At 70.0% G+C, this 25971-nt stretch overlaps 2 protein-coding genes across 2 annotated transcripts in view; one reads left to right on the forward strand and one right to left on the reverse strand.

Annotated features, from left to right (window-relative positions):
- LOC137665141 (dedicator of cytokinesis protein 2-like) overlaps positions 1 to 25971 on the forward strand; it is a 39340-nt gene that overhangs the window by 10016 nt on the left and 3353 nt on the right. Inside the window, 19 exon segments of the mRNA XM_068403967.1 lie at positions 2097 to 2208; positions 3566 to 3636; positions 4243 to 4349; positions 5116 to 5243; positions 5844 to 5900; positions 7178 to 7273; positions 21320 to 21418; positions 21653 to 21747; positions 22024 to 22102; positions 22223 to 22323; positions 22480 to 22538; positions 22793 to 22941; positions 23096 to 23181; positions 23749 to 23905; positions 24150 to 24190; positions 24376 to 24466; positions 24579 to 24698; positions 25130 to 25219; positions 25310 to 25414. Of these exon segments, the coding sequence (XP_068260068.1) occupies positions 2097 to 2208; positions 3566 to 3636; positions 4243 to 4349; positions 5116 to 5243; positions 5844 to 5900; positions 7178 to 7273; positions 21320 to 21418; positions 21653 to 21747; positions 22024 to 22102; positions 22223 to 22323; positions 22480 to 22538; positions 22793 to 22941; positions 23096 to 23181; positions 23749 to 23905; positions 24150 to 24190; positions 24376 to 24466; positions 24579 to 24698; positions 25130 to 25219; positions 25310 to 25414 (1843 nt within the window).
- Positions 9324 to 13644, reverse strand: LOC137665142 (INSYN2B protein-like). The gene is given in 4 exon segments (XM_068403969.1): positions 9324 to 9613; positions 10319 to 10393; positions 12159 to 13134; positions 13137 to 13644. Coding segments are annotated over 4 exon segments (1749 nt in total). The 3' UTR covers positions 9324 to 9423.

Here is a 25971-nt window from a genome sequence, read left to right on the forward strand (position 1 = left end):
GGCACCGCGCTCTGCCAGGCTCTGTGTCGGCAGCACCGCTGGCACGTCAGCCCCGGGACTGGGGTCTGTGCCACGTGCCGTGGCTCAGGCAGTGCCCGGCTCCTGTGTACGGCTCACCCAAATGCCACGTGTGCAGGGCCAGGGGGACCCAGGGTGCCCCCTGCCCCGGGCAGGGCTGGCTCTGCCCGAGCCGCCCCGCACAGGGTGGTTTTCCCCGCGTGCTCCTAAAAGCCTCTCGCGATGGAGACGGTTTTAAACTGCAAGAGGGGAGATTGAGATGAGATCTGAGGAAGAAATTCTTTGCTGTGAGGGTGGTGAGAGCCTGGCCCAGGTTGCCCAGAGAAGCTGTGGCTGCCCCCTCCCTGGCAGGGTTCAAGGCTGGACAGGGCTTGGAGTAGCCGGGTCTGGTGGCAGCGGGTTGGACTGGATGGTCTTTGAGGGACCCTCCTGCCCCAAACCCTTCTGTGACCCTGTGATATGTGGTGTAAGGGGCTGGGAGCCTCGACAGCTCCTTGTTGCTGCTGAGGATAAGGTCAAAGTCCCCCCAGGCACCTCCAGAGTCCCCCCAGGACCCGGTTTCCTTTGCTCCCCGTGGGCACGGGGTTCTTGTCCTGATCTGCAGCGTGGGTGAGCCCGGCCGTGCTGCTGGGCTGAGGTGCAAAACCGACCTCGCGCCCGCCCGGGGCTACCAGGAAGAGCAGGTCACGTTCCTCTTTCGTTCCGAGTACGCGGCACCGAAAGCCGCAGCGTCCCCCGGGGGGGTCGAGGGCCCCCCGTGCCCGGTGCCAGCCCGTCCCAGGGTCTCCCCGTGGCCCGGCGGCTGCTCCGGCATCAGACCGAGGGCTCTACCTCCTCCTCATACAGAAAATACAGAGCGAATCCCCCAGCTTATAGAACCTCTGGCAGAGAAAATTAATTATATGGAGCGTTTGCAAACAGCCCCGTGAGTTAGTTGCGTTGGAACGGAGCCATCCCTGAAGACATTTAGTGCTTTTATTCATCTTCCCTTTATCTGAGTGATCTCAGCGCAGTAACACGGACTCCTCAGATCTCCTAAACACTTTAAACAGTGCTGCAATCTGTAAACAGTCTCTAATTTAAAGAAATTAGGCTGTAATTACAGTAAGTTCCTGTGGATTGCTGTGTCTGTTTGATGATGTGTTACCGCTGGGACGGGGCGAGCAGCTCACGCAGCTCGTCCGAGGAGCCCAGGTCGCTGCGGGGATGGTGGGGCTGGAGCTCCATCGCCCCAGCCCCTGCGGGGAGCCGGTCCCTCCTGCGTGGGGCCGGTGGGCTGTGGCGGGGCCGGATCCTGCCCCAGCTGTGGGAGCTCCGTGCCTGGAAGGGGCTTCCCTGGGGCCGTGTCCCCAGCCCGTGCTCTGCCGGGAGCCCACAGCGGCACCGGGGCAGCTTCCCTGGGCTGCGCCCCGACGGCTCCGTGCTGCTCTGGGTGGGGTCGTTACACGCTTCAAAGCTCAGAAATCGGTGGGGACAATTGTCCTGGGTTGGTGGGGGTAGAGTTCATAGAATCCTTTTTCTGTCCCAGGCTGTGCCCAGCTGTGGCTGGTGACCGAGGCCATGAGCAGTTACACACAGGGCAGCTGCCCCAGGCTGCCCACGGGTGATTCTGTGACATTGACCTCAGGGGCACTAGAAATGGGGCAGCTGCTGGGGAGGGGGCTCTTGGCTCTGCTCTCCTCTCCCCTCCCAGCGACTTTATCCTCGTTATTGTGCGTTTGAGCGGCAGCTTTGAGGCTTCCTCGCAGTTTCGCAGCCCCCGGGGCTGAAATTCCCCACGAGTTTGGTTTGTTCTGGGGCGGCTCACGCGGGTCGTGCTCAGGCTGGGGGGTGCAGGAGGTTCCCTGCTTGGGTGGGACGATGGCAACCCCCTTCGGGAGGGCTTCGGGGGGTAAAACCGTGTAAAGGAGCCTGTTAAAAAAGAGTATATATGTGAGTATGTCTGAGTGGCGATTCAGGCTGGCCCTGGGGGCAGACGGTGGCCATGCCAGGGTGGTGGCTGTGCCAGGGCTGGTGGCTGTGCCAGGGTGGCCTGTGCCAGGGCGGTGGTGGCAGTGCGGTGACTCTGGCTGTTTCAGGCTCTACGAGGGGAAGGAGACGGCCGAGTTCCAGCGCTCGCTGCAGCGGTTCTTCCTCTCTCTGAACCAGCTGATGAAGTGCCCGCTGGAGGGTCCCACGCTGCTCTCCCAGGTACCGTGCCGTGGGGTGGAGAATGGATTGAGAGCAGCCCTGAGGAGAAGGGCTTGGGGTGATGGGTGACGAGAAGCTCACCATGAGCTGGCGACGTGCACTGGCAGCCCAGAGCCAACGGTGTCCTGGGCTGCATCCCCAGCAGCGTGGCCAGCAGGGCGAGGGAGGGGATTCTGCCGCTCTGCTCCGCTCTCGGGAGACCCCCCCTGCAGTGCTGCGTCCAGCTCTGGGGCCCCAACAGAAGGACACGGAGCTGTTGGAGCGAGTCCAGAGGAGGCCACGGAGATGCTCCGAGGGCTGGAGCCCCTCTGCTGTGGAGACAGGCTGAGAGAGCTGGGGCTGTTCAGCCTGGAGAGGAGAAGGCTCCAGGGAGACCTTCTAGCACCTTCCAGTGCCTGAAGGGGCTACAGGAAAGCTGGAGAGGGGCTTTTGACAAGGGCCTGGAGTGACAGGACGAGGGGGAACGGTTTTAAACTGAAAGAGGGGAGATTGAGATGAGATGTGAGGAAGAAATTCTTTGCCGTGAGGGTGGCGAGACCCTGGCCCAGGTTGCCCAGAGCAGCTGTGGCTGCCCCCTCCCTGGCAGGGTTCAAGGCCAGGTTGGATGGGGCTGGGAGCAACCTGGGCTGGTGGAAGGTGTCCCTGCCCGTGGCAGGGGGTTGGAGCTGGATGGGCTTTAAGGTCCCTCCCAACCCAAACCGTGCTGTGGTTCTGTGATAGGAACAAAGTAATAAGTTACAGCTCAGCATGGAGTTTAATGAACAAAAAGTCAAATTTAGCTGTTAGTTTTTGAAGTTACAAATGTGACCGGCTGAGATAACGGACACAATAGGCGAGACTAACTCGGTACAGCTCCGATTTAAAATTAGCATTGTGCGAGTTTGTTAGAATAACTGATCTTAATCTCCTTAATAGATATCTTCTCTGTTCTAAAAAAGGCGTTAGGAACGGAGAGCTGTCGTGCTGGGATGGGCATTTCTGGTGGGTCCTGGGGAATCAGCAAAGGGCACCGGGCTCACCGGGAAGGCGGTGCCGGGTGGCAGAGCCGGGTCTGGGGCGCAGGGCTGCGGGGATGGAGCTCTGGATCGCCTCTGAGATCCCCACAGAGCCGTCCCCGTGGGTGCCCAGCGCGGGGTCGGAGCCGAGCAGAGGTGCCTGGTCCCACTGCAGGGGGGCAAAGCCCCCCGGGGACTCGCCCAGTGCCCGTGTTCGCTGTGCACCGAGGGATGGAGCCAGGCTGGTGCAGGGCAGCCCCCTCCTCCAGCAGCCGTGACCGGGGCTGGGGGCTTTACAAGCCACACAAGCCAGGGCCAGCGTCCCGGTAGTCACGGCATGGGTCCGTCCCGTCTCTTTGCAGGGAGCAGCCCTGAAGTACCTGCCCTCCATCCTCGAGGACGTGTTCGGGGTCTTCGACTCCTCCGCGCTGGGGTAGGGTCCCCGCTGCCCCCGTCACCCCCACCCTGCTCTGCGCCGTGCCCCCGCTCCCGTCCCGCGGTGACCCCCCCGTCCCGGGGCTGCCGTGGGGACACGGGTTGATGCCATCGAGCCGGGGGCAGGCAGAGGGGCCTGGGTTTCCTGACCCCCAGGAACTGCCTCCATGTCCCCTTCCCAGTCCCAAACCCTGTGCTTGGGGCAGGGGCTGCGCCTGGAAACCCCCGTCCCAGATGGGCCCCCTTGGGAATCCAGGCAGGGCTTTACGCCGGGGGTCTCCACGTGGCCATCTGCGGTGGGCACGGGCTGCCTCGCCGTGGGACCCCCCCCTGTGCCGTGGGACCCCCCCCCCGTGCCGTGGGACCCCCCTGTGCTGTGGGACCCCCCTGTGCCGTGGGACCCCCCTGTGCCATGGGACCCTCCTGCCCTGTGCCCTCTGCCCCCATCACGCCGCTCCCTCTGCCCAGCAGCCCCGTCCTGACCCAAACACAGGGGCAATCTCTACTCGACCCCCTGCCGCTGCCTTCGTCCCCTGCAGCAGGACGGGGCTGCAGGCGCGCGGGGGCTGTCGCCAGCCCCGTATCTGACACCCCGTAAACCCAGGGCCGTGCTGCGGGACTTCATCGGGAACCTGCCGCCCCGGCGCCTGCTGCGGCAGAAGCTGCAGTCCCTGGCCGACATCGTCAGCAGCAAGATCTTCCAGTGCTATGGTGAGCACTGGAGGGGACGGGTCCCTGCCGTGGGGACCCTCCTCTGCCCCGGCACAGCGCCCATGCCCGTGCCCAGCCCTCACCGGGTGCAGCCCGGGTCTTTCCCCGCATCCCTCCCCACGGAGGTGGCACCTCACCGTTCCTCCACACCCTACCATGGCAGATGGTCCTGCCAGCAAGGAACCAACAGAGAAACGTTTCCCCCCGCTGCCCTTCCCCTCGCCCCCACGGCAGCGTTGCCGTCGCAGCCACGAGCAGCCGCGTGGAGCCGTCGGGGCCGCGTCGTGTCACGAATCGCAGCCCTGGGCGGGGGCACGGGGGGATGTACCACAGCAGCAGCACACGTTTCCCATCCGTTCAGGCTCTGGTTTATCTGGTGTCCAGGTTAAAAAGTCTCCATCTCTGTAGTGAAACCATCAGCACCTTTAACAGCCGAGAAGCAGCACGAGGGCTGTTGGCGAGGCTGGAGCAGGAGAGGCTCAGATGAGGGGTCTCTGTTTTAGCTCAGTTTACTTTAGCAGAGGGATAAGTAGCTGTGCGATGGGGTGCGACGGGCTCTCCGTGCTGGAGCCCGCCAGGGTTTAATGTCTCTCCAAACCCTGCTCCATCCTGGGGGGACGTCGGCAGCTCTGTGCGCGTGGGTCGCAGCCGGAGCAGGCGCCGTGCAGGTCCCGTCCGCCCCGTTGGTCCCTGTCCCGCACCGGGGCCGTGCCGTGCCGTGCCGTGCCAGGCCGTGCCGCCAGCCCCGCACCTCCCCGTCCCGCAGAGTGCCGGGAGCTGGTGCTGCAGACGGCGCTGCCCATCCTGCGGGAGCTCATCGAGGGCGGCGAGGAGGAGGACGCCTGCGTCGAGCTGCTCGGCACCATCCTGGAGGTGCTCTACAGGGTGCAGAAGGTAAAGCCCAGCCCCGTGCTGCCACCTGTTCCCTCCCCAGTAACCGCCTTGGGAATGACCCAGTTAAACCCCCTTGAGCCCAGCTCACCGGCCGTGGTACGGCTGGGGCTGGTCGTGGTCCGTCCGAGGTCACGGTGGGCTGTTGGCACCCACCGTCCCCGTGGGGACCTGCCCGAGCTGGGGGTACAAACCTCCTGGTCCACCTCAGCTGGTCTCTGGTGATCCCCCATGAGCAGGGAAGAGCCTCTGAGCCAGGGACAGCCCCGAGCCCAGGGCCCGGGGTGCGGCACGGGGACAGCGAGGGCAGGGAGCGGGCAGCGATGGGGGCTGGCCCTGGGCAACCTCGCGCTCCAACATGAGCAGGGATGGCCCCAAACGTGGGCCAGAGCCCTGGGCGGGGGGGTCCGTGCTGGCACCCTGCAGCAGGGAGCTGACCGTGCCCGGGGTGACGGGGAGCCCCCATACCCACCCCCCCTGTGGTACTGGAGTGTCTGGCTCAGCACAGTCCTGGGGGGTCCCTGCCTGGTCCTGGCTGGCCCTGGTGGGACAGGGCTGCCCTCCCGGGCCCCAGCCCGACTCCCCGGGTGCTGTGCGTTGCAGAGAGCCGAGGAGCTGCGAGCGCAGCACGGCGAGGGACAACGCGGGGACGCCGAGCTGGTGAGTGCCCCCCGGGTGGGCTTCGGCACGCGGCGGGTGGTGGGAAAGAGCTGGACACCCCTGCGCCCTCGGGCAGGGCTCGTCTGCGTCCCACCATGGTGACAAACCCCGCGCGGTCGCCTGGAGCCAGCGCGTGGAGCTGGGCTGCTGCAGGGATGGGGCCGGGTCTGGGGGGTGCCCTGCGGGGCTGGGAGCCCCGAGAAATGGCGGCTGGAATGTCCCGGTTTGGCCTTGGCTTTCAACCTGACAACAGCCAGTTGGAGGGGACAGTCGGGGTGCTCGGGGCGAGGGGACTTCTCCTGTCTCAGCGCCGGGTCGGCTGAAGCACCCCTTTGTCTGCAGTGCTGAGTGCTCTGGGGGGCAGCTCTGGCTAGCACAGACACTGCCATCCCCAGTGGTCCCCAGCCATCCCCACCCACCTCCAGTGGTCCCCAGTGATTCCCAGCCATCCCCAGTGGTCCCCAGCCATCCCCATTCACCCCCATCCATCCGCAGCAGTCCCCACCCATCCCCAGCTGTCCCCACCCATCCCCAGCGGTCCCCACCCATCCCCAGCTGTCCCCACCCATCCCCAGCGGTCCCCACCCATCCCCAGCTGTCCCCACCCATCCCCAGCGATTCCCAGCTGTCCCCATCCACCCCCAGTGGTCCCCAGTGGTCCCCAGCCATCCCCATCCATCCCCAGTGGTCTCCAGCCATCTCCATCTACCCCCAGTGGTCTCCAGTGGTCCCCATCCATCCCCAGTGGTCCCCAGTGATCCCCATCCATCCCCAGTGGCCCCCAGCAGTCCCCATCCACCCCCATCCACCACCATCCACCCCCAGTAGTCCCCACTGATCCCCAGCCATCCCCAGTGGTCCCCAGTGATCCCCATCCATCCCCAGTGGTCCCCAGTGATCCCCAGTGGTCCCCAGCCATCCCCAGCCGTCCGGCCGGCTTTGCCAGGGAGGCGTACGCGGCCGAGCGGCGCGGAGCCCCCAGCCCCACGCCCGCACCACAGCACATCACCTGCTCCAGCTGCAGCTCCGACCCCTCGCCCCGGTGCTGCCGCCCCCCCTGCGAACCTTTAGAGTCAGCTTGTGATTCCCGCGGTGCCACGAGCCCGTCCCTCCTGGCAGCGTGCCCCTGCCCGGCCACCACCACGGACCAGAGCTCTCTGGTCCCACGGACGAGGATCCCGGGCACAGGGCTCGTCCCACGGCCCCGGTGCCCCACGGCTGGGGCTGCAGAGGGGCTGGGGTGATCCCTGCACGGCTGTGACCCTCCTGCCTCGCAGGTGCAGGTGAAGAAGCACACGCAGCTGATCCTGGAGCGGCTGCTGCGCACCGTCACCCGGCGGGTGATCGTCCTGGACCGGGAGAGCGCCCTGCGGGTGGGTACCGCCGCGGCCGCCGCGTGCTGTGCCGGGGGTGGGGGCTGCCCTCGGGGGATGCAAAAGGTGTCGCTGATTTGGGGGTCTGGGTGCCCAGCGCTGCTCCACGGCACCCACTGGGCGGGATGTGAGTGTTAGACACAGCAGGTGCTCAAGAGAGCCCCGAAGGGCGACGGGGCTGGGGAAGGGTCTGGAGCACAAGTGTGATGGGGAGCGGCTGAGGGACCTGGGGGGGTTTAGCCTGGAGAAAAGGAGGCTGAGGGGAGACCTTCTCGCTCCCTACAACTGCCTGAAAGGAGAGTGCAGCGAGGGGGGTTGGTCTCTTCTCCCAGGTAACAAGTGACGGGACGAGAGGAACCGGCCTCAAGTTGTGCCAGGGGAGGGTTAGATTGGAGATCAGGGACAATGTCTTCATGGAAAGGGTTGTCAAGCACTGGCACAGGCTGCCCAGGGCAGTGGTGGAGTCCCCATCCCTGGGGGGTTTAAAAGCCATGTAGATGTGGTGTGAGGGACATGGGTCAGTGGTGGCCTTGGCAGGGCTGGGGTAATGAATGGTTGGACCTGATGATCCTAAAGGTCCTTCCATGGTTCTGTGATTGTGCTCCATGAGCTGGGGCAGGGCTGGGGCAGGGCTGGGGCAGGGGGTGCGCTGGCAGCAGCAGGCGGGTGCTTGCGGTGCCGGACGCCCCTTTGGGAGCAGAGGGGGGTTTGGGCTGGATCCTCCAGCAAACCAGCGCCTGGACCCGTGAACCGTCACCACGTCACATGCCAGGAACACGGGTGGAACGTGCTGGGACACGCACATCTCAGGGGAGGGGGGGGCAGGTTGGAGCGTGGCTGCAGTGACCTGATGGCGCAGGAGGGGACAGGGCTGTGGCCAAGGGGGTCGGGGCACACCGGTGTGGACGTGGAGGTGGACCTGTCGTGCAAGGCTGGGCGGTGAGGAGTGGGTGTGAGGGTGGGCGAGGGGCTGGGTCTGACCGTGTGCCGGGGCCCAGAGGGAGCATGGGGCTGTGTGGCAGGGGGGAAGTACCGTGCTGTGCTGTGCTGTGCCATACCATGCTGCATGCCGTGCTGTGCCGTGCCCAGGGAGGTGTGGGCAGCCGGAGCAGCAGCTCGGCCCTTTGCTGGAGCCGTCCTGGGCCAAGCCCCCACGTTTGCCGTCCCGTCCTTTGTCCTCGTTGCCAAAGACCCGACCAGACAGCGGCGGCGGAGCTGGCGGCAGGACGGGAGCTCTGTCCTCCCCGGCCCTGCCCCTGCTCTCCGGTGCCGGGGCTGCCGGGGCTGTGAGCATCCCGGTGCCGGGGTCGCTCCCACCGACGTGCTGAGGCACCAGCATCACCCCTCCCTGCCCGGTGACCCCTTCTCGTACCCCCGAGGGACAGCACTGGCTGCATCACCCCCTCGGCGAGCATCACCGCAGCCGCGTTAACTGGGGACCCTCGTTACACTGAGGCTGAATTTCTCCTCTCGTGGGCAGCCTGGCAGAGGCTGGACTGTTTGAGCTGCTAATTGCTCTCTCCCTGTAATTAGCCAGCGCAGCCTGCAGCCGGCCAAGGGGGAGCGGGGATTTCTAGCCCCCGCAGCACCACCGGCAGGCTCTGTGGTGCTCAGCCCTGGCCTCGCACAGGGGAGCTCGCTGGAAGGAGAGCCGTGTCCCCCGGGACCCCCACCCTCCCACCCAGAGCTCTGCCAGGGTCCCACCGAGACCATCTCCCCCTGCCTCTGACCCGGCTGCAGGAGCCACCCTCGGTGCTCCGGGTTAACCGGGGGGAGCAGCCCGGGCTGGGGGGTGCCGGGGCGGGCTGGGAGCCCGGGGGCTGCAGGTGGCCCCCAGGCAGCCCCGTGGCTGCTCTCACCACAGGGCTGTGGGTGCCCGGGGCTGGGCAAGGGCTGCGGCCCCCTCCTCACCCTCCCCGAACAGAAGTGCACAGCGGGGAGAGGATGTACCAAAAATAGCGTCTCTGTAGGATTTATTGAATTCCCCTTAAATCCAGCCGCTGTCCCCTCGGCTCACTCACACGGGGGCTGTGGTGGGTGGAACTGAACGGTTAAAAATACAAACGCTGGTGCTACCCCAACCCCGGGAGGGAGGGAGAGGGGGTGGGCAGGGGTCAGTGCCCCGCTCCCCCCTGCCAGGCACGGCCGGCTCACAGGAACCAGAAGCATTTGCGCCGGGATTTCTTCGCGTCCAGCTTGGCCGGCACCTTCATCACCGGCGACGGCTCCTGCCCGGGCGGTGGGACGGGCCCTGCCGGGGAGCCCGGCGGCGTGTGGCCCTCGATGCGGCTCAGCACCCGCTGGAAGCGGCCCTCCTGCTGACGGAAATCGTGCTCCACGCTGGGGGACCAGGGGACGCCGTGAGGGGCCATCGCCCGCCGCGGCCCCCTAACACCTCCTGTCCCCTCCCGTCCCCTCCCGTCACCTCCTGTCACCTCCTGTCCCCTCGCCCTCTGAGGACACTCGCTGTCCCCAGATATTTCTAGCAAAAGGGGCGCGCTGGCAGCAGGGGGAGGGACCCCCCCACACCCAGCACAGACAGAGGGGGGGCTCGGGGCCGCCATGGTGGGCACAGTTGGGGTGTGCGTGGCCCGGGGGCAGGACGCAGCGGGGCAGGTCGGCTGCAGGCGATGCCAAGGGCCGGTGCCAGGAGCTGCCCCGGCCCCTGGCACCCCGCGGCCCACCGGAGCCTTTTCTCATCACATGGATGGCAGCACAGCCCGGGGGGGCCCAGTGTGGCCATCGCAGGGAGCCCCCTCCCCAGAGGTGCCATCCCTCCCCACAGTGCCGCGTGGGGACAGGCTCGTCAGCCCCAATTAGCGCCGACGTCCCCAAGCCGCAGCGGGGGGTCCGCGGTGTGAACGGGTGAGGGAGGCACTGCACGGCTGGGGGGTGCGGGGGGCCGGGGCCCCCCAGAGCAGAGCCCGTCTGCCCCACGCACGGGGGGCATCGGGGCAGGGGCTGAACAGCCAAATGAGGAGTCAGAGGGGTGGAGGAGAGCAGGGACCCCCCGGGGACGCGCGGGGGGCCGGGGCTGGCTCCCACCTGTAGATGATGCAGGCGCAGTCCCGGCAGGTCCCGCAGTTGGCGATGTCCTGCCCGGTCCGGTACGAGTGTCGCCTGCGGGAGAGCGGCGGGGCCGTGAGCCCGGAGCGGGGGCCCCGGCTGGCTGTGCCCCCCCCGGCCCCGCATCCGCGGCTGAGCTCATGATCCCGCAGCCGGGAGCCGGGTCCCAGCCCCTCTGTCCCCAGGACCCAGCTCCTGTCCCTCCTGGGCCCCAGCCCCTCTGTCCCCAGGACCCAGCTCCTGTCCCTCCTGGGCCCCAGCCCCTCTGTCCCCAGGACCCAGCTCCTGTCCCTCCTGGGCCCCAGCCCCTCTCTCCCTGGATCCCAGCTGACCCAGAGATGCCATCTGATGCCAGGCCACCGTGCCTCTCCCCAGACGTGGTGCCACGGAGGGAGTGGGACCATGGGCAGTGCGAGGGCTGTGCGGGGCACGGGTGGCACAGCAGTGCCTTGACGGGGGGCAGGGGGAGATGCTCCAGAGCAGCCCCCAGCCTGCGCCAAACTCCCCATTTATCTCTGTTCGATGCTTTTGCACCAGAGAAGCCTCCCCTCCTGCCCTCCTGCCCTCCTCCCCTCCTGCCCTCCTGCCCTCCTCCCCTCCTGCCCCGCCGCCCTCCTGCCCATGGACCCCCGGCACCCCAGCGCTGCTCCCCTGCGGTGCCCCAACCCCGGTTGCTTTCAGAGCTATAAGAAAAGGGCCCCATGAACTGCCCCGGTCACCCCCATGGGCTCCGTCCCCCCGTCTGCGTTGCCCCCCGAGGCGGTGCAGGCTGCAGCTTCTGGGGACCCCCCCGTCCCACAGCGCAGTCGTCCTGCTTAAACCTTCCTCCTCTAGCTCGACCTTGATCACGATTGTTCCCAGCCCTCACAAACTAGGTCTTCCAATGCACCAAATTATCCATTACAATTGGGATTATACTCTCAGCGCATAAATTAGATCACGAAACCTTTTTTATATCTATAAGGTACATCTGACATCGCATAAACTGCGCCTCTCTGCCAGGATGAGCTCTGCCCCTGAGATGGGTGCGTGGGGCGGTGCGGGATGGTGCTGGTGGTGGCACCCGGACGCGTCACACTGTGCGTGGTGCCAGGGCTGGTGGCACCGCAGGACCCTGACCCGGGGCACACGGGTCAGTTCCCCAGCGTCAGGGCACCAGGGTCGTTGTTTATGGGATTTCCCACCCCGTTCCTCGTGTCTCTGGGCAAATCCTTTGCTCATTTGACTGCAGCAGCGCACAGAGCCAAGATCTCAATTAAGCTAAATGAGCTTCCCGAGCAGCCTAACCCCACCCCGACCGCGGGAGCAAACCTCCCCTCTGCGGGCACCGCTCTGCACGTGCCCCTGCCATGCCCCGCACGGGGGCCCTGGCCCAGCTCTTGGGTCCCTGTCCCTGTCCCGAGTCCCTGGCCCAGCTCCTGGGTCCCTGTCCTGAGTCCCTGTCCCAGCTCTCGGGTCCCTGGCCCTGGCCGGACCCCCTGGCCCAGCTCTCAGGTCCCCGTCCCTGGCCAGAGCCCCTGGCCCAGTTCCTGGGTCCCTGTCCCTGTCCCGAGTCCCTGGCCCAGCTCTCAGGTCCCCGTCCCTGGCCAGAGCCCCTGGCCCAGCTCTCAGGTCCCTGTCCCTGGCACGTGGGCACAGACACGGTCACTGGGGCACCGGCCCCCAGATCTGTGCCTTGGGTAACCCCAAAGCTGGAGCTGGGAGCGGGCGTGAGGGATGGGGAGGCTGTCCCGGGGCTGTCCCAACTCCCTGGCAGGGCCCCCCGTTCCCCTCCCCAGGGCCATCACCCTGCCGTCCCCCCCCCGTCCCCGCTGCTCACCCGTCCCGCTGCGCCTCCTTCTTCTCCAGGTCCTGGATGACGTCCAGCAGCACCCGGATGGTTTGTTGGCTGGTCTCCAGGACCCCCTCCAGGGACTGCAGCTGGGACCGCAGGTCCCCCTGGCCCCCGGGGCCCTCTCCCTGAGGTGTCCGGGCGTCCTCGTCCCGCGCCGGTGGCCCCACCGGTGGCCCCTTGGCCACCACCACCAGCTGCAGAAGGTCCTGGACGTGGCGCAGCGTCTCCGCCTGCTCGGCGGTGAGGCAGGGCTGCCCGTGCCAGGGGCCCGGCGGTGCCCGCCCGGCCGGCTGCGTCCCCACACCGGGGCCCTGCGGGGCGGGGGGCGGTGGCTCCCCGGGCCCCCCCGGTCCTGCCCGGCCATGCCCGGGCTCGGCGGTGCGCAGCCGGCTGCAGTTGCCGCAGGGGTCCAGCCGGGCGAGCGCAGCTGGTGTCTTGTCCGGCACGGCGGCGGCAGAGCCGTGCCAGCGCGGCGCCGGGGGCACGGGGGCTGGCGAGGCGCAGCAGGGCCCCCCCCGGGGCGTGCCGCAGAGCTGGTGCTGGGGTGGCGGGGGGTCCCGCGGGGGGCTGCCCTGAGCTGGCCGGCGGAGGCCGTGGGTGTCGGGGACGGGGTGCGAGGCGCGGGGCGGCGGGTGCCCGCGGGGCAGGCTGCGCTCCGAGTCGCTGCGGCTGAGCCCCTGTGGGGTGGCGGGCGGCTGGACGCAGGGCATGGAGGCCGGGCGCGGGGGAGCCCCACGGCTGCCCCCCGGGGTCCTGCGGAGCCGGGCGCAGGCGGTGGGCAGCGGGCAGGGCGCGGGGGTCTGCGCCGGGGAGGGGCAGCGGGCGGCGGGGCACCCGGCCGTGCCCGGGTACGGCGGGCAGGGCTCCCTGGGCGGTGGCGGTGGCACCCGGCACCCCGCAGCGTGCGGGGCGAGGGCTGTGGTGTGACCCTGCGCGGGGAGGCTGCCGGGCGCCCGCGGGGCACGGCGCGGTGGGCGCCGGTGGGCATGGCCCCCCCCGGGCACCGTGCGCTCCCGGCAGCGGCGGGCAGCACTGCGGCCCCGGCCACGTCGCAGCCGCTCTGGCTGCGGGGCCGGGGGCCCGGGCAGGGCTTGTGGAGGCTGGGGGAGGTCTGGATGGCAGCGCTCGCCTTCCTGGCCATGGGCAGCGTCAGCGAGCCCGGCTGGCCCCGGGGCCAGCGCCGCGGCGAGGCACAGGGAGCCGCCGGCGCGTCCCCGGGGGGCGGCGAGGCACGTGGGGTGCTGGGCCCGGGGGGCTGCGTGGGCCCTGGCGGGGGGCTGCCCGCCGGCCCCCCACCGCCCTCCACCAGGTCCTTGAAGCGGACCTGCTGCGTGCGGTTGCGGCGGCGCTTGAGGCGGCTCTGGGCGTCGGGCGAGTCGCGGTTGAGCAGCACCGACCGCACCGTCGTGGCTTTCTCCTGGCCGCCCTCGCCGGCGGGCGCGGGGCCAGGAAGGGGCTCCCGGCTCGCCATGGCTCAGGGCCCTGCCGCGGCGGGGCGCAGGGGGCCGAGCACCTCCGGCCGGAGCCCTGGGCCGCGCCCGTCCCCGGGGCGGCGCGCGGCCTCATCCCGTGCCCCCGCGGCGAGGGGACGCGGGGCGAGGGCGAGGGGCCGGCGGGCACGCCGCCCGCCGCCCGCCCCTACAGCCCCCGGCACGATGCCCACCCAGCCCTGCCCGCTGCCGGGCCGCCCCGCTGGCACCGCCGGCCCATGGTGCCGCCGCTGTCCTCAGTGCCGCCCGCAGCGGGCTGCCCGCGGGGCCGGGCGCTGGCCGTCCTTGCCCATGGCTCCTGGGGTCCCGGGGACCTGCGGGGACAGAGAGAGGTGGGTCAGCCCAGGCCCCGCCGCCGCGGCCCCCCGGGACGGGAGCGTCGCCCGCCTCTGCGCCCCCTCTCACCCGCCACGGCGGAACGCGAAGGGACGGGCTTTGATCCGCGCTGCTGCCGCTTCAGCACAAAGAGCAGAAGAGAAACCCCTTCAGCATCAACACGGCGAGTTCACAGCTCCAGCCAGGCAGAAGCAGCCGGTAAAAATAGCTCTGCCTCGCCGGGCGGGTGCCTGGCGCGGGGGGTGCTGGCACGGGGGGGCAGCGCCGGGCTGGGCGCGGGGGGCTCCTGCGTGGGACGGCAGACGTGGGGCACCCGCTGTCCGCTGGGCACCAGCTCTGATGGGGCTGGACGAGGTGTGGGGCGCCCAACCTGCGTGGGGCACGGCTGGCGTGGGACCCGTCCTGTGTGGGGCACGGCTGGCGTGGGACCCGTCCTGCCCATGGCACGCAGCAGCGGGGCGGCAGGGCCAGCGGGGTGGCGAGCGTGGGGGACCAGCGCCGTGGGCAGGGGGAGAGACGGTGGCTCGGGGACACTGGGCCGCTCCGGGCGTGTGAGGACCAGCGTGAGGGAGAGCAGCGCAGCTGGGACGGCGACTGGGACCAGGGCATCGTGCCTCTGCTGTCGTGCAGTGAGGAGCGGAGAGACGTGGGCAAGGAGCGGAGAGACGAGGGCAAGGAGCGGAGAGACGTGGGCAAGGAGCTGAGAGACGAGGGCAAGGAGCGGAGAGACGAGGGCAAGGAGCTGAGAGACGTGGGCAAGGAGTGGAGAGACGAGGGCAAGGAGCGGAGAGACGTGGGCAAGGAGTGGAGAGATGTGGGCAAGGAGCTGAGAGATGAGGGCAAGCAGCGGAGAGACGTGGGCAAGGAGTGGAGAGATGTGGGCAAGGAGCGGAGAGACGCGGGCTCCCCCGTGGCTCGGCCTCGCCCCCTTGCACCACGCCACATCCTGCAGCACCATGGCCCCTGCCCCGCACCCCTGCCCGCTGCCCCCGCACCCTCCTGGCCCCGCTGCAGCCTTGCTGGCCCTGCCGCCCTCCTGCCCAGGCTGCGGACGGGCCCACGGCCCCCGCCAGCCCCCGGCCCCCCTCGCCATCTTGCCTCGCTCCCGCCGTACCGAAGCTGCTGACTCAGCACGGCCGGGGTCACCCCGCGCTGGTGTTGAGCAGCTCCCCGCGTGCCCAGCGTGCCGGTGCCCGGTGCCTCCCCGGCCGGCCACAAGCCCCCGGCCAGCGGAGCGGGGGGCTCACGCAGCCCCCGCCCCGGCCCCCACACCCCGGCATCTCCGCAGCCCCACTCCGCGCTTGTCGGGATGCGGCTCCACGCGCCGCCCGGCGCTCGCCTCCCGCGCCTGGAGCCGTGCCCAGACCCCGGAGTGCCGGCGATGCAGGACGGGGCATCGTTAGTATGGGCAGCGGCGGCCGAGGCGAGAGCCGGCCCAGGGACGTGGCTCCGTGCCACGGGGTCGCCTCTCCCCACTCGCGCCACAGCGGCGGCCGGTGCCCGGAGCTCAGCACCCCCCGGGTCCTGCCACAGCGTCCCTGGTCACGTCTGTGCCGGGGAGGCAACACGCAGAGGGGTCAGCTGGCACATGCCCGCACTGGAGCGGGCTCCTGAGCCCAGCTCGGGGCCAGCGCGGCCGGCTGAGCGCTCCTGGAGGGGGCACAGGGCAGGAGGTGCCAGGAGCCACCCCGACAGCCAGGCACAGGGCAGGGGGTGCCAGGAGCCGCCCCAACAGCCGGGCACAGGGCAGGGGGTGCCAGGAGCCACCCCGACAGCCAGGCACAGGGCAGGGGGTGCCAGGAGCCGCCCCGGCAGCCGGGCACAGGGCAGGAGCGGAGCATGGCCTGAGCGCAGACGCAGCCCCCTGCCTCCGCCGCGACCACGATGCCGTTGATCAGCGGGGCCTCCTGACCATGGGCTCCTGCCTGCCCTGCCCGTGCCACCTCCTGATGCCAGAGCAGGAGGCGGGGGGCCGAGCCCCGGTGCTCAGTGCCTGCGGGACGGGGGACATCGGGGTCCCCCCTGGGCACAGTTGGTGGAGAGCAGCCTCGGGAGAGCCCGAGCGTGCGGGACGGGCAGCGGCAGAGCCCCGGTGTGGGGGGCCGGGGGGTGCAGGTGGGCTGGCACCAGCTGGGGCACGCGACCACCAACACGGGGCCGGGCTCGGAGCTTGGCTGATGCCAGCCGAAGGACGGCAGCGGGTACCGGCCGCGCCAGGCAGCGCGGGGGCACGGAGAACACGGCTCATCAAACCGATGTGCTGTCTGCTTTGATGAGGTTCCAGGCTGGGTCGGTGGAGGTGAGAGCCTCGGTGGAGCGGGCTCGGGCTCCTGCGAGGCAGCTGACATTTTGATGAAGGAAGCAGAGTAACACAAAGGCGACGTGGCACACATCAAACGGATCAAAAACTGACTGACCAGCGCGGCTCAAGACATAATCACCCAGCGATCACGGCCAATTAGCCGCGCTCTGCCCGCTCCTGCGGAGGGGCAGCCGGGCCGTCACCCACCTCAACGGGGAAACTCAGCACTGGGAAAACGTGTGGGTTGTGCCGAGGCTGAGGAGGGCGAGGAAGGGGAGAACAAACACCCGCGGGGAGCCAGGAGCGGACACAGCGCAGGGGGGTCTCTGCTGCCGGAGCCCCGGGGTCCCCCGGGCCCCCACCGCTCCCCCCTGCCTGGCACTGGCCCTTCCTCCACCCATCCTCCCCCTTGTCCTCCTGGTAACGTCTGTGGCAGAGGGAAAGCCAGAGCAGACCCATAAATCTTCTCCTCGAGGCCGCGGGAAGCCGGGGATGAGATTGATGGGACGGGCAGTCCTGTTCTCCTGGAACGGCAGAGCAGCACAGCTAACGACCCAGCTCGGCTCCGGGCACGGCGGCTCCTCCCGGGACAGGACCTCATCTCTGGAGAGGGCAGAGGTGCCACCGACACCGTAGGAGGAGGCGTTTGCTCTCAGCCGAGGGCAGGAGGAAGGGTCACGACACATCGCTCAGCAGCGGAGCTTAATCCCGCGTTGGCTCTGCGAGGGCTCGGCGCGTTTGTACTCGGATCAGAGCATCCGCGGGACCCGAGGATGGAGGACGGGGAGCATCTCCTCGGGCAGCGAGCGAGCCCTGAAATCTGGCCCCTCGCTGAGGAAGCTCCTCCACGAAGCCAGCTCGAGCCCTCGCGGTTCTCTTGGAGGCTCTGCCAGGCCCGGCTGCTCGGTGGCTCACGGACCTTCTCGTATCCTGCGGGCACTTAATCGCGGCCAGTTTGTGCCCGACTGTGCTCGTGCCCACGCCGCGCTTCTGCTCCAGCAGCTCTTCCCCCGCCCAGCCCGTGTGCCCTCGCAGCGAGGACGCGCGTCCCTCCTCCAGGGGCAGAGAGGGAGACCAGCTCCCCGTGTCCCCGGGGAGCCCCGCAGCCTCCTGCTCCCTCCCGGGAGCGTCCAAGGCAAAGTCAGACCCTCTGGGGCTCCACCAGCAGCACCGGGGCTGGCCCGGCTCTGGACGGCAGGCGCAGGCTGCCCCAGGTGCCTCGTGCTCCGTGGGCACCATCACCGTGGCCTCCGGGCAGCGCGGCTGACCCACGGGTCCCCCCCTCGCCGGCTGGGGCCCGGCAGCTCGTGCGAGCTGGAGGATCCACACGCATCTCTATTTAGGTCACTGGCTGAAGGGCTCTGCGGGAGAACCACTCACTCTCCCGGGCACGGGGCACAGGGACCCCCGCCACCCGCCACCCACCGTGCCAGCACCCCCGGGCACCTCCCCGGGGCCACCCTCGCCGCGCACACCACAGCTCTGCCCCACGGAAGGGATCCCATGGGGATCATCCACGGACATCCTCCTCCTCCCCCTCCTCCCGGAGACACCCTGTGTGGCTGCACAGACACGGGAAAACACCTGACACGGAGGCCTGGCGCGGAGAGTGGGGGAGCTCAGCCGGTGCCCAGCACCGCAGCACACACCGGGAGAGCCCAGCACCTCCGACACGGGCTGTTCCCACAGCGATTACGGGACAAGGGAAGCAGGACACGACCCAGAGGCGTTCAACCACGGGAGGTGCAGCTCCCCGCAGCTCCTCGCTCCCCGTCTCGCCCTGTGGGGAAGGCGCAGGAGCCCATCTGGAGCCAAACCGCCCCGCGTGGAGCCGCCGGCCGGGCTGGGGAGCCCCGAAGGACGGGGACCCCCTGTGCTCCTTCCTGTGCCAGAAACCTCCGGAGAAAGCCCCGAGCTGCCCCCACAGCAGCTCTGGGAACTGCTGGAGAGGCGGCCACACCGCCTGGCCGACCCCGCGTGTGCCGGTCCAGGCCTGCGGAGCTCGACCCCGCCGGGGCAGCCCCCGTGCCGGGGCGCCCGCCCGCCTGGCAGCCAGCGCAGGAGGCCTCTGCGGCTGCGGCCTCCCGGCACAGCCAGGGACGATGTCGTTTCAGAATACAAATTCCTGCCTTTAAGTGGATTGCCAATGCCATCCAGCAGCCGCCCCCCCTTGTCTTTATATGCTACCGGGGGCATTTAGGAATGAGCAAGGGTCTGTCTGTGCCGCGTGCCTCAGTTTCCCCACGCACCGAACAGCCAGGATGACACGGACCATCCTCGTAAACACGCAAGGGAGACCCTGTGCAAAAGCACCAGTTAGCACGGAAATAGCATGGTTACTACAGAGGGGAACAGAGCCACTAATTATCTGGGGCCTCTGGATGCTACCATAGTATTAAATAATTATAATAATTATAACTCGTAAAGAAGATAACCTCAGTCGAAAGGAGCTTTTGCGGTTAAATCCACCGCTCCGAGCGCACCGGCAGGACCGAACGCTTCCTGCAGGGAGGGGACGCACCGGGAAGGGACGGTGGGTCCCAGGCTCAGCACAGCTTTGGCTGGGAGCCGCGTCCCCGGCCCCTCTCCTGAGGCAGCACCAGCACGGACGGGGCGCAGCGGCGGTCCCCAACGTCCCCTGCCGCCGTGGCCGTCCCAAGGGGCTCGGTCCCGTGCCCCCGGGAGTGTGGAGACCACTGGAGGCTGGCTGGTGGCAAGGAGCTCCGTGCCTCCGGGAGCAGGCAGGCAGCCCGGCTGGCACCCGCTGTCACCACGTGGGCACACGCTGGCAAAGCGTGTCCTGGCGATCACTCATACGTGTCCACCTCGTGCTCCAAGCACAAGAACGGCGCCATGGAGACCTCTCCTCCAGGCTCCCCCCGCACCTCCGCGAGGAGCTGGGCTTTGTGTGCGCTCCCGCGGGGAGGAGAGGGGCTGGAGCCACCCGAAAGCTGCGCCCTCCTGTTCCCCGGGGAGCAGCGAGGCTGTGCCCGGCTCCGCCGGAGCCCCACGGGCAGACACAAAGGCCTCGAGTGCAGAGCGCGGCGCTGGCAGTTGCTGGGAGCAACGTGGGCTGCATCCCCCCCGCGCCAGCAGCCGTACCCTTGGCTGGCATCAGCGCGGCGCGCGGTACCCGAAGCGACATCCCCGGGGTCGCGCGTGTGCGTGTGTCAGGCGAGCGCAGCCCCCGCTGATGGACGCGTCTGCTAACGAGGGCGAGCAGAGCCGGGCTGAGCCAGGCAGGCGGCTCCCGGGCGCAGCTCCCTGCCCGCGGCTCCCACCCGGGGCGGCGGTGCCACAGCGGGGCTGGCAGAGCGGGCACGGGGCTGCTGCCCGGGGGGCCCAGCCCCGGGGGTCCGCAGCCCCTCTGGCCCAGCGGCTCTCAGCACAGCCCCGTCTCCCCTGGCCGCGCTCCCCGGGGAGCCCCGCCACGGCAGCCACCGGCTACCTCGGTGCGGGGTGCCCGGCGTAGGGTGCCTGGCACCGGGTGCTCGGTGCGGGGTGCCACCGGCCACCTGGGTGCCACCGGCCCCGTGCCTCCCGCACCGCCCCAGGCACGAGCGGAGAGGCCCCGGGAGCGCTGCGACCCCCGGCAGCTCGGGGCCGGGCACCGCGGACCCCCCCCCCGCCCAGCCCAGCCCGGCTCCGTGCCCCGGCCCCGCCGCGCGTCCCGCGGGTGCCCGCACCGCCCCGGCGGTCCCCGCCCCGCCGCGGGGTCCCGGTTTCGGGGCTCCCCGTACGGCTCCGCGCGTCCCGGCCCCAGGGTCCCCGCACCGACCCGCATCCCCGGCCGCGGGACCCCCGCCCCGGTTCCGCCGCCCGGGGTCCCGGTCCCGGTGCCGCTCCCGGCCCGGGTCCCGGCGCAGCGAGCGGGGCCGCAGGGCCGGTGCCCGCAGAGCCCGTCCCGGCCGCCGCCCCGCTCCCCCCCGCTCGGGCCCCGCTCCCCGGCCCGCCCGTACCTGGTACTCGGCGGCGGCGCGGCGCGGGGCACGGCGGGGCGGGGCGGGGCCGCGCGGGCTCGCCGGTACCGGGGCGGGGCCGGGGGCGGTGTCGGCGCCGGGGCGGGACCGGGGGCGGTGTCGGCGCCGGGGCGGGGCCGATGGACGCGGGTCCGGGCGGAGCCCCGCGACAGGGACCGCGCCTGGCGCCGTGATCCCGGAGCGCCGGTACCGGCAGCCTCTCGGCCGCGTCCCGCCCGGGCCGGGCTCCCCGGAGCCGCCCAGCCCCGGGCCGCGCTCCCCCGCCGCACCGCGGGCACCCGGTGCGGGTTGTGTGTCCCCGGTGTGTGCGGCCCCGGCGGGGGTTTGCGGGGTGACAGCCCCGGTGCGGCGGTGGCCGATGCCGGGAGCAGCCGGCTGCTGACCCCGCTGCTGCCTGCGGGGCCGGACCGGGGCCAGACCGGGGCCGCTGCGTCCCCGGGTGCCTTCGGGTGACTCCCGAGATCAGCCCCCGGGGGTTCGCTGGAGCTTTGTCCCAAGAGCGAAGCTTCCCCTGAACACGCTGTGCGGTTACGGCTGTGTCCTCCCCAGCACCACGGCGGGGGTCGGGGCTGTCCCACCCCCGGAGCCGGGAGCGTGGGACCGGGAGAGGACGGGCTGCTGCCGGAGCCGCGGCTGATGGGGCAGGAGGAGAGGTGTGGGGAGCTGGGGCGGAGGGGAGCAGGGCAGGCGGAGGGCAAGGGGTCCCCGGGGCCGCGGGGGCTGCGGGGTACAGACCCGCTGGAGGAACACGGACAGGCCCCTCGCCCCCAGCGCACCCCACGGTGCCGGCCGTGGGGACCCCCTTGGCCCCAGCACACCCCATGGTGCCAGCTCTGGGGACCCCCTCACCCCAGTGCACCCCGCGTGCCAGCCCTGGGGACCCCCTTGGCTCCAGTGTGCCCCATGGTACTGGCTCTGGGACCCCCCCTCAGCCCCAGTGCACCCTGCAGTGCCAGCCCTGGGGACCCCCTCGCCCCCAGCACACCCCATGGTGCCAGCCGTGGGGCCTCGGCAGTGCCTGACCCCCCTCTCCCCCAGAGCCACTACGTGGCCTGCATGGCCGCCATCCTGAGCCAGCTGGACCAGGACCACTACAGCTCCTACCTCCGGGCGTTCCCCTCCCGGCCCAAGCTGATGGTGAGTGCTGCCCCGTGCAGCGAGACCCGGGCACCGCCACCGGCACCTTCCTGCCCCTCCACCCCACACTGCGCCTGGGGCGTCCCACCACCCACAGTGCCCTCCTGCGCCTGGCACTGGTGCCACCCGCCCCGGACCCGGGCGCAGCCCCCGTCCCCGCGCCCCCACCTCTGTCGGGTGCATCGCCCCGGGAGGGCATCGTGGTCCCGGCTCCCGACACCCCCTCCCCGGCAGGACTTCCTCATGGAGACCTTCATCCTCTTCAAGGACCTCATCGGCAAGACCGTGTACCCCTGCGACTGGGTGGTGATGAGCATGGTGCAGAACCGGTGAGGGGCTCGGCGCGGGGAGGGACCCGCAGGCACCGGGGCTGGGTGTGACCCGGGGTGCCCCACCGGTGCCCCACCGGTGCCCCGGTGGCGCTGGGCAGCCCTGGGCCAGCTCAGCCCCCTCCGGACCCCCTCGAACCACCCCGGGGCTGCACTCAGGCTGGCTCAGGGCAGCACCAGAGGCGTCCCTGCCTGCGTGGGGTGGGCAGGCGGCGTGCATGCCCCACAGCCGGTCAGTGCCCAGTGGCCCCTCACCCCGCGGCCGCTCGCCCCCAGGGAGTTCCTTCGCGCCATCAACCACTTTGCCGCGACCTTGACCGAGATGTTCCTGAGCAACAGCAGCTTCGAGCTGCAGGTGAGCGGGCGCTGCCCAGCCGGGGGCTGCTGGTGCCCTGGGGGCCGAGGAGGGGACCCTGCCCGCCCCCAGCCCCCCATGCCACCCATCCTGGTGTTCATCCTCGTGTTGTCGCTGCAGCTTTGGAACAACTACTTCCACCTGGCCGTGGCGTTCCTCACCCAGGACTCCCTGCAGCTGGAGAACTTCTCCCCGGCCAAGCGCAACAGCATCCTGGCCAAGTGAGTGCCCCTCGCCCCCGCAGGACCCCCTGCCCAGCGCCGGCTGGCATCGCCGCGGGGTTGGGGGCTTTGGGACTGGTCGGGCTGTGCTGGGGCCCTGGCCTAGGCGCTGTGCCCGGGCTGCGGAGCGATGCTGACCGACGTCCGCCCTGGCAGGTACGGGGACATGAGAGCCGCGATCGGAGCGGCCATTCGGGACATGTGGTACAGCCTAGGTGAGCCGCGGCGTGGCCAGCAGCGGGAGGCTTGGCGAGCGGCTATGGGCTGGTGTTCACCAGCACTGACCCCAGAGCGGGTGCTGGGGGTGGGATGGTGCCACTGTGGGAGCCCACAGGCGTGAGCGGGGTGTATGAACCTGTGGGATGTGCGAGCCCGGGGACGCGCCTCGCCTCACTCCCCTGCGCGGTGCGGGGTGCGGAGCACGCTGCAGGACCCCCTGCCCCCCCCCAGCCTCCCCTGCCCTCCCCAGGCCACCGCAAGATCGAGTTCATCCCGGGCATGGTGGGCCCCATCCTGGAGATGACGCTGGTGCCGGAGCTGGAGCTGCGCAGGTCCACCATCCCCATCTTCTTCGACATGATGCTCTGCGAGTTCCAGCTGAGCGGGGGCTTCAGCCGGGTGAGCACCCCGGGCAGCGCTGGGGAGGGGGCTGCAGCGGCCCAGCCCGGGGGCTGTGTGGGGGCCCGGGCTCCTCCGGCCCCCCCAGCCTCTCCGTGGCAGCCCGGGGCCAAGCTCAGCACGTCCCCGGCCGCGCTCACACGTGTCTCTGCAGTTCGAGGACGAGCTCCTGCGCAAGCTGGACAGCGAGGTGGAGGGCGGCCGCGGGGACGAGCAGTACAAGCAGCTGTTCGAGAGCATGTGAGTGTGCAGAGACAGCCCCGCCACCTTCTCTCCAGGGCACGGTGGTGCCTGTGCCCTGTCCCGGGTGATGCCCCTGTCCCGGGTGATGCCCCTGCCCTGGGTGATGCCCCTGCCCCAGCTGATGCCCCTGCCCCAGGGGATGCCCCTGTCATGTCCTAGGGGATGCCCCTGCCCCGGGTGATGCCCCTGCCCTGTCCCAGGTGATGCCCCTGCCCTGGGGATGCCCCTGCCCTGGGTGACGCCCCTACCCCGGGTGATGCCCCTGCCCCGGGTGATGCCCCTGCCCCTGGTGATGCCCCTGCCCTCCCAGGCTTTGCTCTCACCCCGCGCTGCCCATCACAGATCCATGCACGGGGCGGCTGGCGCTGTCAGGTCTCTCCCCCACCCCAGTGTCCCTGCTGGGGACAGCACTGGGGCTGCTCAGTCTCGCTGCAGTCCACGTGCTGCTTTTTGTCCCTTGTTGGGGGGCCTGGCCCCCCCCAGCTCCCTGCGCCTGGGGGAGCTGAGCTGGGGCAGCGGTAGGAGCGTTGCGGAGCTGAGCCCATGCCCCCCCCTCCTCCCCAGCCTGCTGGGGTGCTGCCGCAGCCACCCCGAGCTGGCCGAGCCCGGGCAGAGCTTCGTGGCGCTGGTGACGGGGCTCCTGGAGCGGCTCCTCGACTACCGCGCGGTCATGAACGATGAGAACAAGACCTACAGCATGAGCTGCACCGTCAACCTCCTGGTGAGCCCCTGCCCGCGCCCCCAGGCTCAGACGGTGTCCCCCCCAGTCCCCCGGGGGCTGCAGGGCCCTTGGCACAGCAGGGATGGGGGCACGCGGTGCCAGACCCGGTGTCCCCGGCTGGGAGGCACCGAGCAGCTCCCCGGTGCCGAGGGCAGCCCGGTCCCGTGGGAGCGTGGGGGGGGGGGGCTGCGGCAAGTGCCCCCTCCTGGGGCCACCCAAAGCGGCTCCGTCTGCTCTTCCCCAGAACTTCTACAAGGAGATCGACCGCCAGGCCATGTACATCAGGTGAGCGGCCCTGGGGACACCGGCGTCACCCGGGGTGAGGGGTCCCGGGGCCCCGAGCTGCCCTGGGCATGCGGGACGGGGATGGCGGAGGGGGCTCTGCCCCGACCCCGCTGCCAGGGGAGGGGGCTGCCCCGTGGGGAGCCGGGCCGGACCCCAGGCCCCCCACATGGCGCCCTCGCCCCCAGGTACCTGTACAAGCTGAAGGACCTGCACGTCAGCTACGAGAACTACACGGAGGGAGCCTACACGCTGCTGCTGCACGCCCGGCTGCTGCGGGTGGGCGCGGGGGGCTGCGGGGGGTCTGGGGGCTGTGGGGGCTGCGGGGGGCACAGGGGCACCCATGGGGGCGCGGGGGCTCGCCGTGACGGGCTCCGGCCGCCCCGCGCAGTGGTCGGACGAGGCGACGGCGGCGCCCGTGCAGGGCTCGCACAGCCCCAGCCTGCGCACCCAGCGCCAGCTCAAGGAGGCTCTCTACCACCAGATCATCGACTACTTCGACCAGGGCAAGGTGAACGCAGCCCATCCCCATCCCATCCCATCCCCATCCCATCCCATCCCCATCCCCACCCCACCCCATCCCCATCCCCATCCCATCCCATCCCATCCCATCCCTATTCCACCCCATCCCATCCCCATCCCCATCCCCATCATCCCCATCCCATCCCATCCCATCCCCACCCCATCCCCAGCACTCCCCAGGGCCGGTCCCAGGGTACCCCCGGGCTCTCCCGGGCGGGGGGCTCAGCTGCCGGAGGCGGGGGGACCGAAGCCCCGCTGCAGCCCCGCAGTGCCCAGCCCCCCCGGCCGCCCGGGGACAGCCCTCCCATCCCCTCCTGCTGGAGCAGGGGTGCGGGGGCCCCGCCGCCGGGGCTGGCCTCCCTGGGAGCCCCCGGTGCCCCTCGCCCGGCTCACCCCACACCGCGGCCCCCGGCCCCGCAGATGTGGGAGGAGGCCATCCACATCTGCAAGGAGCTGGCCGAGCAGTACGAGAGCGAAGTCTTTGACTACGAAATGCTGAGCGACATCCTGGTGAGCGCCTGGCCGGGCTGGGGATGCGCGGGGAGGGACGGGGGGCTGCGGGACCCCGGCCCGTCCCACCCCTGCCCCTCTGCCCCGCAGCAGCGGGAAGCCAAGTTCTACGAGAAGATCCTGAAGGTGCTGCGGCCCAGCCCGGACTACTTCGCCGTGGGCTACTACGGGCAAGGCTTCCCCACCTTCCTCCGGGTGAGCGGCTCCCACCATGGGGCTGTGCCATGTCGTGTAGGGTGGGAGGAACCGGCCTCAAGTTGCACCAGGGGAGGTTTAGGTTGGAGATCAGGGACAATTTCTTCACCAAAGGGTTGTCAAGCGCTGGCACAGGCTGCCCAGGGCAGTGGTAGAGTCCCCATCCCTGGGGGGTTTAAAAGCCGTGTAGATGTGGTGTGAGGGACATGGGTCAGTGGTGGCCTTGGCAGTGCTGGGGTAAGGGTTGGGCTCGATGGTCTTAAAGGTCCTTCCCAACCCAAACGGTTCCGTGATCATTTATTTGGGCTGCAGGGACGGGGTGTGCTGTACCGTACCGGGGGTGCAGACAGGGCTGGGCTAACGGGGCTGTTCATGAACAGATTTGGGTACCTCCGGGGTCCCTGCTGACTCCCTCCCCACCAGCCCTCTCCCCACCACCCCTCTCCCTGCCAGCCCACCCTTTAATTCCTTTTTCCCAGTTGTGGGGTTTGGGGAAATACCTCCCTGGCGGGGGGTCTCCACCAGCCTCGTGGGCACCTGCACCCCTGACACCCCTG

This window comes from Nyctibius grandis, chromosome 6, assembly GCF_013368605.1.
Source record: "Nyctibius grandis isolate bNycGra1 chromosome 6, bNycGra1.pri, whole genome shotgun sequence".
Taxonomy (NCBI): Eukaryota; Metazoa; Chordata; class Aves; order Nyctibiiformes; family Nyctibiidae; genus Nyctibius; species Nyctibius grandis.